Source organism: Thermobia domestica, chromosome 4 (genome assembly GCF_964235325.1).
Source record: "Thermobia domestica chromosome 4, izTheDome1.hap1.1, whole genome shotgun sequence".
NCBI classification, from domain to species: domain Eukaryota; kingdom Metazoa; phylum Arthropoda; class Insecta; order Zygentoma; family Lepismatidae; genus Thermobia; species Thermobia domestica.
Window position 1 is genome coordinate 141,061,676 of NC_137457.1, and position 12,715 is coordinate 141,074,390.

Here is a 12,715-nt window from a genome sequence, read left to right on the forward strand (position 1 = left end):
AAAATTTCTATTTCAATGGCATGCGGCATGTTGCAACAGATGTTGCAAGTTACCCCATCGAAATATTTATATATAAAAGCTTTCCTCCCCACTAAATAGCAGGTAACATGGGAACAGAAATATAATGTCATTGTACTTCAACTGTTATACTATTTGGGTACTACATCTTACTTATTGTTATTACATATATGTAAGGAGTAGTTAGTGCTCTCAAATGGGTCAGGTCGGGTCGGGTCAACTCGCGTCGGGTTGTCGTGTCGGGTCAGTCGGGTCAGCTCAAGTCGGGTTGTCGTGTCGGGTCAGCTCGGGTCGGGTTGTCGGATCGGGGTCGATCGGGTCAGCTCGGGTCGGTTTGTCGGGTCGGGTCAATCGTGTCAGCTCGGGTCGGGTTGTCGGGTCAGGCCAATCGGGTCGGGTTATGGGGTCTGGTCAATAGGGTCAGCTCGGGTCGGGTTGTCGGGTCGGGTTAGTCGGGTCGAGTTGTAGAGTCGGGTCAATCGGGTCAGCTCGGGTCGGGTTGTCGGGTCAGGTTAATCGGATCGGATCACTGGTCGGGTCACTCGGGTCGGGTCGGGTCAGTCAATTCTAGTCACGGGTCGGGTCGGGTCGGTCTTGAACCCGACCCGACCCGTTGAGAGCACTAGGTATAGTAAAGAAAGAAATGGTACCAGGTTATGCGTACGCTGATGATGTAAATTTAATAGGGGATGATGGGAGAACAATAGAAAGAAATGCAAAGGTCTTATTAAACGCTTGCAGGACAAGGGTTTAGAAGTAAATGCAGAGAAAACTAAATACATGGAAGTGAGTTGGGAACGTAATACGGCCAATTATGAATGCGTTAAAATATTAAATAATACTTCTGATAAAGTGGATACTTTCAAATATCTAGGATAACGAAAATCATTTTCACGAAGAAATTAAATGTCAACTAAAACAGGGAATTAGTGTTATTATTCAGTTCAAAATCTCTTGTCGTCGCGAATTCAGTCGAGGAGTTTGAGGCTTAAAATATATAAAACAGTAATCATACCTGTTGTTCTGTATGGTTTCGAAACATGGTCGCTTACTCTGAGGGTAGAACATAGACTGAAAGTATTTGAGAACAAGATGCTCAGACGAATATTCGGACCCAAGAGGAATGGCGGAAACTTCATAACGAGGAACTACATAAATTATACGGCTTACCAAACATTGTTAGGATCATTAACTCTAGGAGGCTTAGGTGGGCAGGACATATAGCCAGGCAGGGGTGAATTCAGGGGGTGGCCCGGGGGAATCTCCCCCCGAAGAAAATTCATCCCCCCCGGAGAAATTAAAAAAAATTCAGTCACAAAATGTAGAAATTTGCTTTTCTTTTCGTGCACGTGCAGACAAAATCCGATCTCTCAATATACATATAAATGACGCAGACCCTATCTATATAAGTATTAAGCATATAACATGTAAGATAGAATACCAAATAGCAGCGGCGGCTGGTACTAATGTTGCATGGTTGTGCAACCGGACATTTTTTAATACTTAAAATATTTTTAAGTATTAAAGTAGTGTATCAGTGAAAAATAAACCTTTGATCTTGAGCGCAAAACAGTATTGATGCATTTCTGAAAAAAGTCAATTAAAAAACGGAAAGAAAGAGATGATTTACATTTCCAGTGGCAGCCAACGTTGTCACTGGAAGCAGTAACATTGAGCATATGGCAGCGAGCTCCTATTTCTTAACATGGAGAAGTGGATTTATTCTTGCATCGCTCCTATCTTCCCGTATTGCTCTCTTGCGATTGCATTTTCTCCCGCAACTGGTCAGCTTCTGTAATAGTTACGAATTCCTCCGCTTAGCAGCGCTTGACTCAATTGATAGGGTGAGAGAGATACAGAGAATCTTTATTAAGCCTATTACTAATATTACATATTAATATTAGCAATAATAATAATGATAACTAAATTCATGGCGCAACAGCCTTTAGAAGGCATGGACTTATGGCACTCATTTCTGTGGGGTAATGTGTTTATAGGTCTGCACGGGCTCGGGCTACTATGATAACCGTAATGGGGCTAGCCATACTGAGAGCTTTATACAGTTCTACCTGAGTTAGAGCGGCAACGCCGGAATCTGGTTACAATGAAGGATTTATGGTAGGGACAAGTAAACCCTTAGATCTTTACTTACTATATATATATATATATATATATATATATATATATATAGATAGATAGATAGATAGATAGATAGATAGATAGATAGATAGATAGATAGATATAGATATAGATAGATAGATAGATAGATAGATAGATAGATAGATAGATATCGAGTGTTGCAAAATAAGTGTTACAACTCTTGAGAGGTGACTCCTGCCACTGAGACAAGAAAAAAAGTTCTCTTGAACTTTCGGCTATCGGACATAGTTTCGGATCTACAAAGCGTGGAAAAATGAGTTTCGGACGCCAATAGTTCGGAAACTAACCAACATAAAGAGGGCGGGTAAAAAATTCACTGAAGAAGTCATACCTGCTCCATTGAATTTTGCATGTTTCACAATCCTACCATGCACGCGCAAGGGTTCCCCAAAGGAACGTAGGGAGTCCCGGATAATCTTCCAAGTGAAACTTGGTCTAAATGGATATGAATTGATAAGCTTGTACCAGGTAACAATATTTCGTTTGTATTAAGTCGATATCTGGAACAAATATAAAATGGCGGACACCATGCCCGTTGTGTGTGGTTGCATAATCGCCAGGTATGGATGCCGGACAACAGTGATGTTCTGAGTATTAAGTATAGCGAATTTGTACTGAAATGCTCTAGAAAGACATCTGCAATGTCGGTAGAGCATAACAGTGAAACAGGGTGATTCAAATGTGTGGAAACACTTTACGAAAAATCCCCAGAATGCACTCATACTCAGTAAACGTGAGTTCAAATCGTCGGAAATGTAAGGATTAGCGTCAAGAACATGAAAGCCATTGCCAATTCATCAATAATATTCCCTCAAACTGATGCCATGTGATGTGCACGGTTGCATACCAATAAGGATGCGATAACTGAAGCCAAGTTACTTTACATATATATGATTGTTATTAGTAAGAAGATAAATAAGAAAATAATCAGGCAGTATATTATAAGGAAAGAACATTAATGATCATAACGAAGGATTAGGTATAGAATGCACGATACGTATGATATAGTAATGGGCGTGAATGATGTGGCGAGATGCATACACAGGACAACACGTGGGTGATATTAGTTAGACAAATGAGCTTATCTTTAGCCTAGAGGCTGCTCTATTCAATGATGAAAATGAATGAGTCCCATGTTAGTAAATAATGGTAATCACTGTGCTGGAAATGATGGGTGAATGAGAGGAAGATGTTCATGAATGACGTAATCGGCGATGATAAGTAAAGAGGGATCTAACGGTGGTAGATTATAGGAGCGAAAGTGGAGAATGATAGTAACGGTGAGGTGTTGGGTGAAATGCTAAATAACGCATTGTATCCTGAAGTAAAGGATGTCGGTTTTCCAAACGTCTGGTGATATATGTTAGCCGAAGTTTTCCAAGAAAGTATTGTAAGGTCGGAAAGGTAATTTGGCGGAGTGTGCAATTAAAACAGTTATCGTGGAATATGAAAAGAACACGAGAAGCTGACTTCCAACACGAGGCCGAAACGTGTAAGTAGCCAGTAATGAAATTTAATGCATAAATGATATATTTACTCTTAAAACAATTCTAAGCGATATAGCCCAAGACTTATCCTATGTCTGGCGTGTTATTTCAAATCATTTTGCTAATATGATAATCTTTGTAAGTCAAACAAAATATCTATTATTATTTTAAACTCTGTTAAACTAACCTTTGTGACACACAGAGTTTGACCCTGGTTTAGCAGATACACAGTAGTGACCAACAGATTCCCTTTTGTTGTATGTATACCTTATGTAAATAAACTATCATCATCATTATATATTTTCTCAATTATTCCATTTTGCAATTGTTAAATAAGATTAACAAAAGGTTGTAAGAACTAATAGCGTTATATTAACAAAGATTCACCAAGTAGTTTATAAAATAATATCGTCCTTATTTGTAATGGAATTGCAGGGGCTTATCGCCCAGCCTTGTTAGGAAGAAGAAGCATATACAGTTTATTGCATTGCAGATAGCATACCCTACAGGGAAATAAAATCATAGGTCACACTCTATCACTGTACTACCAAACCAAACTAGTAATATTCCAAGACAAGAACCATTGTCTTGTTCTAAAAATAACACTAGACTAGTAAGTGATAACACAATACGTGTACAGAAACCAATACATAGTCATTCAGGGTATAGCCAGCAAGTTTCTCTAGAGGGCCTTCATTTTTACAAACTAAAAACAAATCAAAAGTTTCTTTCAAGATTATGAAAGAATTAATAACACATAGATACATATGTATTTCAGAAGTACATATTATTATTATTATTATTATTATTATTTTATTATTATTATTATTATTATTGTTATTAATATTTAGTAGTAGTAGTAGTAGTAGTACTAGTAGTATAGTAGTAGTAGTAGAAGTAGTATATTTCATATATGCTACATTTCTGAGACTTGAGTCTTGATAGTACGTGAAGTTTAAATCAAAGGTTATGTTACGGACGGCAAATGATGGCTTAACACCAAAAACATATTCTGGCCGGGACCGGAGGTTAGTCTGTTTTATGTTTATTAAACGTGTTTAATAATTACAGCAAATGAAATATGTTTATAATAGAATGTGAAAGAATACAGTTTTAAAAGAATTAAACTACGTCAACATGTTAAAATAATTAAAAGAACCTAATTCATCAGCCACTTTGTACTCTCGTTTGCTTAACTGGATGAACCGAGGCCTAAAGGAAAAAGAGTTTTCTGCCCAAATCTCATAAGCAGTGGGATATTTTAATATTATAGAAACTGACCCTCCTTTCGCTTAGAAGTGTAATTTTCAAGACGCTGAAACATATAGTATTTTATTACTTTTAGTTAAAAGTTCAAATGCCGAGTTTCACGCATCTAGCTTAAACAAATCCTTCCTTAATTTATTTACATATTTTCTGAGTAAGTAATGGGGAAATCGAACATAAAAAAATGTGCTCCCTTTGCTCTTTCCCTTTTATGTGTTCAATTTTCAATTTTCAGTTTTTTTTTAATAGGAAAGCTTATATGCCAAGTTTTATTTTACTAGCTTTAGAAACTTGCGAGATACACTACCCTTTAAAAAAATCTTACCCCACCCTTTTTACGATACTTATTTCCAAAAATTCTTTCTTATGTACTGCTTTCATAAGAAAATTATATTTTATAACTAAAATTTATCTACTCTACTTGTAGTAGTATGCCCAAAAATCACTCATCTTTACTCTTTTATATAAGAGTACAGAAGATAAATACAGTCAAACAAATGGACTTCCATGAACAGTTTCCGATTTCTTATAACTAACTTATTCGTACATTTCCCACAAGCTGTGGTTTTAAATTTACGCTCTGTCAAGGTCCAGGTTTCAAAAAGGAAGTAACTGGAAATACAATAATATTATGTATTTATGTACATGTGTAATATGTATAAATTTATTGTCTTATTGAAGCTTTTGTAATCTGAAAATAAACTTTTGATTTGCTTTTAATATATAAAAATCAAGCTCCCCTAGAAAAAATTGCAGGCTACACCCCTAAATGACTATGTAGTAATTTCTGCAAAAATGGCACACGACCTAAAATTTAGGTCTAGTGCCTATATTTTTAGGACTTGTGCCGTTTAGAACTTATGAATGTCACCCAATGTATTGCATAGTAAATGTTCTTTGTTCAATTTTAAATTTACTGCGTTCTTTATGTATACCGTTGGTATTTAATGTTCACTCGTGAAATGTCTAGTGAGCTTTTGTCTTAATTAAGTAAACTTTGGTGGATTTTTGTCTTACTCTTAATAAAATTCGCTCCACACAGTATATATTGAAATTCTGAATGTTTTCTTGCTTTCAGAAGTCTGGTAAAATATGCTTTTTAAACATTTTTTCAATTTTTTATTTATTTATTTTTGTTTTAGGAATTTGTCTTGGGATTCTCGTATTTCCATTCGAAAGAAACGAATTTCTTAACTAATTATGTAATTAATTCTTAGAATGAAATAAGTTGTATTATGTAATTCACGTATAAGTGCAGAACAGATAGTGATAATAATAATCTTAGTAGTACAAATATAGTTGTTATTGTTGGAATTAGCTACGTTCGTGACATTATTGCCAACTAGTTGCTGCATCGTCGCAATTTCGTGGGGTGGTGGCGAATTTCAGAACTAAAGCAAGTGAATGAAAAAGGCACAAGACCTAAACGGCACAAGTCCTAAAAGGCAGAAGTCCTAAACGCCAGAAGTCCTAAAAATCATATCGCGGCACAAGTCCTAAACGGCAGAAATCCTAAAAATCATACCGTGCCACAAGTCCTAAACTGCAGAAGTACTAAAATTCAGGTCTAGTGCCTATATTTTTAGGAGTTCTGCCGTTTTGGACTTCTGGATGACACCCAACACATCATGCTGCCTCAGTGATGGTTTGGTGGGGAGTGAGCTACTCAAGCACAACCCAGCTGTATTTTTGCGAACAAGGTGTTAAAACATCTGCCAAGGTATACCAGAACACAGTGCTAACACCTATAGTGTAACCACTATCTGCTACCATGTTCCCTGGAGAGGGGTAGACCTTCCAACAGGATTCCGCTCCAGGCCACACAGCGAAACCAACTTAGGACTGGCTGGCGCGGAACGTCCCTCACTTCATTTCTACCATTGATTGGCCTTCTAGCAGCCCGGATCTTAACCCGTTGGACTACAAACTTTGGGCAGTACTTCAGGCAAAGGTCTGCCATAAACGGCATCCATCTGTCGACAGTCAGAAACAATCTTGGCCCGAGCAGTGAACAATTTTCCCATGGACAGTTTTGGGTAAGTTACATGTAAAAATGTAACGCGTTACAAGTTACTTTACTTTTTCCTAAAATGTAACGCGTTACTTGCCCCCAAAAAGTAACTGTTACTTTACTTCGAAAGTAACGCGTTACTTTTAGGTCTGAAACTTAGAATATGTGAACAAATGTTATCACTTCAATTTTCCGTACTACTATTACTATCGCTTTTATTATTATTATTATTATTATTATTATTATTATTATTATTATTATTATTATTATTATTATTATTATTATTATTATTGCCCTTTCTGAATTGCTTTATGTAAATGCAAGGACACATTTTTACTTGACAGCTATAAGTTATGAATATTTTCATATAAGGTAACATTGGCTAAAATGCCATACTGCGTTACTCGTACGGATGGGCTAGGGTAACCAGACGTACTGATTTTCGCAGTACAGTACTGTTTTTCAAAGAGCTGTCCTGCGTGTTGCGAAGATGTCTAGGAAATCGAGAAATATCCTTCTTCTTTAAAATGTCCTGCGAAATGTCCAGAGTTAATTTATTTGCAATATCTTAATGTTTCATTCTTTATTCACAATATTTTGAATCAAACACACTCTTTTCCTGAATGATGAACCGCTGTGTTTTTTAACACTCCTCAGAAGACTAGGGATGGAGAACAATCAACAAACCATTTTTTACAATACATCGCTTTTACTGAGAAGGCCTTGTTGAGATATCGGTAAAGTAGGAAAGGTTTCTTATTGAACTTATGACAGTGATGCTAACCAAGTTAAATAGAAGTTCCTTTGTGCCGGTCTAAATTTTCTTTCATTTCTTAAAATAATACCACGCTTCGAAATTTATTATTATTATTGTTATTATTATTATTTAGCCCAACACGAACTTTGACTGTACGTTCATAAAATAAACCAATTTATTATTCATCAAAGCATTTGGAGTTGTGTTTAATTCCTTTAATAATTTTGTTCAGTGCTTCTTCTTAACAAAAATGTTCATTAACTTAAGGTTAACATTAATTGAAATAATGATATGCGTATTGCCGACGCAGTAAGATATCATATACAGTACTATTATACTTGTGTCCTACTTTTCAATTGTTAGAATGTGGTCATCCTACGATGGGCACGAGTGAGTACGAGCGAGTATTCTTTGAAACTCGATTCGACTAAAAACAGACATCTTTGAACGCGATTCGAAAAATTTCCTCCAACTCGACTCGAATTCGGGTCGAGTCGAACCAAATCTGGTTTGTAGTTTCGATTATTCTCTTCAAGTATCTTGCATAGACAATATAGGTTATCAATGATACTAGTACTACTACTAGTACAACTTTTATTATTATTATTAATAATAATAAATAATAATTATAATTATAATTATAACAACACTGTGTTTAAACATGAAAGAAACGCGGTCTGTGTTTGAATACTAAAAAACTAGTTGATTGCTAACCTCGGTAGTCGTGAATTCTAGGAGTCAAGGATATTGTTCACGAGCTTGTGAATTTGGGTTGAGGGTTTAGGTTGAGTATTCGGGCTCGAGCCAAACATTGTTAAAAGTTATAGGGCACTGGCCAAATATCTTCAAAACTGTTCGGCCCGGGTTTACAATTGTAAACAACTTGAGCAGCTGGGCTCACAGCTCACTCACTATGGACCCGAACCGAGAAGTGAGCCGAGCCAACAGCTCACCGAACCGTGTCAGCAAGAGTCTTCGGCCCAGATGAGCCGAACCGAGCAGATGGTTCATCCAACCAAGCCAGCTCGAGCCGATGGTTCACCCCAAGCGAACCGGCTCGAGCCATCGGCTCAGTTATTACTTCCCAACTGAGCTTCTTATTAAAAAAGTATCTTGTGGTCTCGATATCGAGACGAGAAGACATGTGAGCATGTTTCCTCTAGTGAGCAACATTAAAAGTATTCCATATTACTACTTAGCTTACATTTCTCATGGCTTTCGCTTTCTAGTGGAATCAGGCCATGATTTCAAAACGAGTTAAAACGTAATAATAATAATAATAATAATAATAATAATAATAATAATAATAATAATAATAATAATAATAATAATAATAATAATAATAATAATAAATATAAGTATTCCATACATATAGAAATGCTTTTGACCAAGCACACAAGAAATTATATTTTGTCCATTTAGCACTATCATTCTTTTGTCACTCACAATTATTAATATTCATATAGTAAATATCTTATAATTCTTATATTTTAAAATCAATTGACAGGTCTCTGATGCTTTTATGAGAAATAAATATTTGGTTTTATAGATACTACGCAGTGGGGATGATCGTGCGTCGTTTCGGTCCTATGCCGTGTCGATCCTGTGCCGTGTCGATCCTGTGCCGTTTCGTTCCTATGCCGTGTCGATCCTGTGCCGTGTCGATCCTGTGCCGTGTCGGCTCTATGCCGTTTCGATCGTACGTATTCTATGCATATAACTTGCACAGGCATAGAATCGACAGGAGTTTATAATTTGTAAGAGCAAAGATTAAACAGATAATAAAAATATTATTTTTTTAGGCACATGATTAAAAGTTAAATTATTTCAGAGCAGCGGCGTGAGAGCAAAACGGCACAGGATCGACACGGCATAGGATCGACACGGCATAGGACCGAAACGGCACAGGATCGACACGGCACAGGACCGAAACAGGTTTTTGAGCTGAATTGTCGGTCGTATGTCGTGTCGATCCTGTGCCGCATCCCCTTCTCATGGATGTTTGGAAGGATTTAAGCATGGAAGAGCAAATTCAAATTTTCTAGGTGAATTGTCTCAAATTTTCGTTTTTTAAAACTGGTAATTATTAACATATCTCTGGTTAAATTATACCTACGTGTTCAGTGAAACCCCAGCTATTTTTCTGTCACAATGAAACCCCTGAACTCCATGGCAAACAAGCTATAAGCAGTTGAAATTGTTGTTCATAGTAACCCCAAACCCGAGGTTACTTTGAACACTTAAAAAAAAACTGGTTACACCTGATTTTTTGTAAACCTTATTTTTTGATAGCTATAAACCATGTACATATTTGTAGAGTGAAAAATATTAAATATTCCTTTTAGTTTTTAAATGAGTACAAAAATACTGAAAATTTTATCGAAGTAGCCCCGGTTGACGGTAGTAACAGATACACCAGTACTGGTGAAAATATACAGTATTATGGCTCAGTATTACAGGTTTAGAGAAGTACATTTCTTAATTAAAAGTAAGTTTTGTTTCTTTTCCTTCATGTGCAAATTCTATTTTTCTATGCACCGGTACAAATATGTGCTACAGAATGGTGTACCTGGAAATTTCTGAGAAGTGACCTGGAAAACCTGGAGAAGTCAGGGAATTTGATCTTGGAAAATGAGTGGGAACCCTGAAATAGCTTCTGCAGTAATCACTCCGAGTGTTAAGCTATTCTCTCGACACTGTTTCACAACGTGTAGGTGCGAAAACTAGGATCATTATACATCGAAAGTATGATGAAAAAAAATCAACATTAACATCTGTAGAAAGCCACTAGCGACTGCCCTGAAAACCTTTCTGAGGAGAAAAGAATCATCATCAACTTGGAAATTTTAAGCATTCAACTTCTTAATTTTTGATCTTTATTAACAACATTTCTATCAGTAATTCAGTAGCAAAAAAGAATTTATTCTCCATACATCTGATCCATAATTTAATCGTGGAATAAGGAGACTCAAAACAGGAGCGTAGTGAAGCAAAATTCGTTTTGTAGCGGTTTCAGCAGTGACATCTGTTTTTCAATTGTGATTTTCTGCAGATAGTCGCACATTAGCTGATACCTCCAGTAACATTGTCACTTGTTTAAGAATAGTGACAGGGTCAGTGATTTGTCATACAATATTAAATGTTATTTCAGGGGAAAGTACAACATTTTAATTGCTTCTTACTGTAATAAGATAAATGAAGGCAAGCAGATTCTTAACTTTGATGAAGTTAAAAGTTTTACTGTATCAGTGATAATGAAGATACATAATCTCGTCTTTAGTTCCACATTTATGACTTTAATGTGAAGAGTTCACTTTCATAACGATTAATGAGTGATTTAAAGTATTACGAAAACTATTTTCTGAAATAGGCTTCAATTTATTCGACTTCAATAAAATTATTAGCTATTTAATTGAAACTTAAGACTTTTAATTCGAAAAAGGAGTGAAACATAAAAATAATAAAACTTTTTTTATACTCAAACATATGTAGTAATAAAATGATTTGTTGTATATTAAAGATGTTCTCATACAACAATAACGTAACTTGGTTTATGTATGACTTTTTCTTAAAATGTTAGACTCTCTGCTGCCGAGTTATAGTTTTGCGATCTGGATGTTTTAAAATCATTATTAAAGCGTTTCTCAGTTATTTGTTCATTCGATTTTTTTAATTAATTGGTTTCTGTTTTAGATATGTGGATTTAGTGTTGAACTTGTAGCTTCAAAATAATGTCCCAAAGATTTCCCAAGAAACTGCGATTCCCCCATTGGATATACGGCAGGATTTATTTTCTTTTCTGATTTCACTTTGTGATAGCAACCATTCTGTTGTAATATAGATTAAATAAAAGTTAACTGTTTCGAGTGTTAATTGAATTCATCATAAGTGACTATAGTTTTGATCATTCTTACAGGTTTTCTTGTACAATTTTGTATCTCATTTTCACAAAGCCTTAAAAATAAAGTATCATTTTCTTAACTTTCGCCTAAAAGGAAGCGACATGTACAAACTCACTTTTTCTTACAGAGAATGCCATAACTATAGATACGATGGCTATTTTGACTGATAAAGAAATCAAGGAACTAATTCCGAAAATTGGTCATCGAGCACTCTTCACACGAAATTGGGAGAATTGGAAACGCGACATGCATCCATTTCTTGATTGTGATCGTCCACTTTCTCCGCTTGTAAGCTATTATTATTTTCGTATTTCTTTATTTTATTACATAACGTAGTTATAAATGAGGTAATGGTACAATACTAGTACAATTTACATAGTGAATCATTACGACAAGCTGAAATCATATTTTCTTGTATGTTTTAAATTATAGAATATCAAAATTGATAAAATTAGGTGTGCAAATTATAAGAAATTATGGTAGTTTTTAATCATGTTAATTAGAAGATAACATTGTTGATTTAGTTAGAAGATAGTGAAGTTGTTGTAGTCGTTGAGCATTCTAATTAGCATCGCAGGAGAATTATGTGATGCAGAAATAATTATATAAAACTTCCCCTTGTGTACTTGCCAAGGTTGAAAAAAAATAAAGTTCGGATTTCGCAACTATATTAAAATATTAGAGTTACTTTTTCTCGGGGAACATGATCTTCGTGCAGTAAATTTCTACCTACCTCTTCCTTGAATTTAGTTAAACAACAAACTGGATAATTTGTTTTTAATAACAAACAAATCGCAGTATAGACTTTTTCTGATTTCCGCATTCAGTACGCATACTTTCTCACGCATATTTTTACTAATCAATCCATTTTTATGTTTAATAAGCTTGTTGGCACCTATACCTTGATCAACCTAACCTTTCATTTTGCTTGTGTAGCACTAAAGGACCCCAATGCCGAGGTTCAATAGTAGATTGATTATTGACACCAGTTGTCAGGAATAATGACTTGCATTTCGAAGTTGTAACAACTTTAAGGAGTATATTCTATAGAATTTTTACGACGGTTCTCATGTTTATTGAACTTGTTACACTTTTCAGGAGAAATGAAACAAGT

At 35.5% G+C, this 12,715-nt stretch overlaps 1 protein-coding gene across 1 annotated transcript in view; it reads left to right on the top strand.

Annotated features, from left to right (window-relative positions):
• The window catches only part of LOC145683366 (uncharacterized), a 28,184-nt gene extending 16,137 nt beyond the window's left edge, over positions 1-12,047 (top strand). Inside the window, exon 2 of the mRNA XM_081754697.1 lies at positions 11,729-12,047. Coding sequence (XP_081610823.1) covers positions 11,729-11,937 — 209 coding nt within the window. The 3' untranslated portion in view covers positions 11,938-12,047. The remainder of the gene's footprint in view (positions 1-11,728) is intronic.
• The last annotated feature ends 668 nt before the right edge of the window (positions 12,048-12,715 follow it).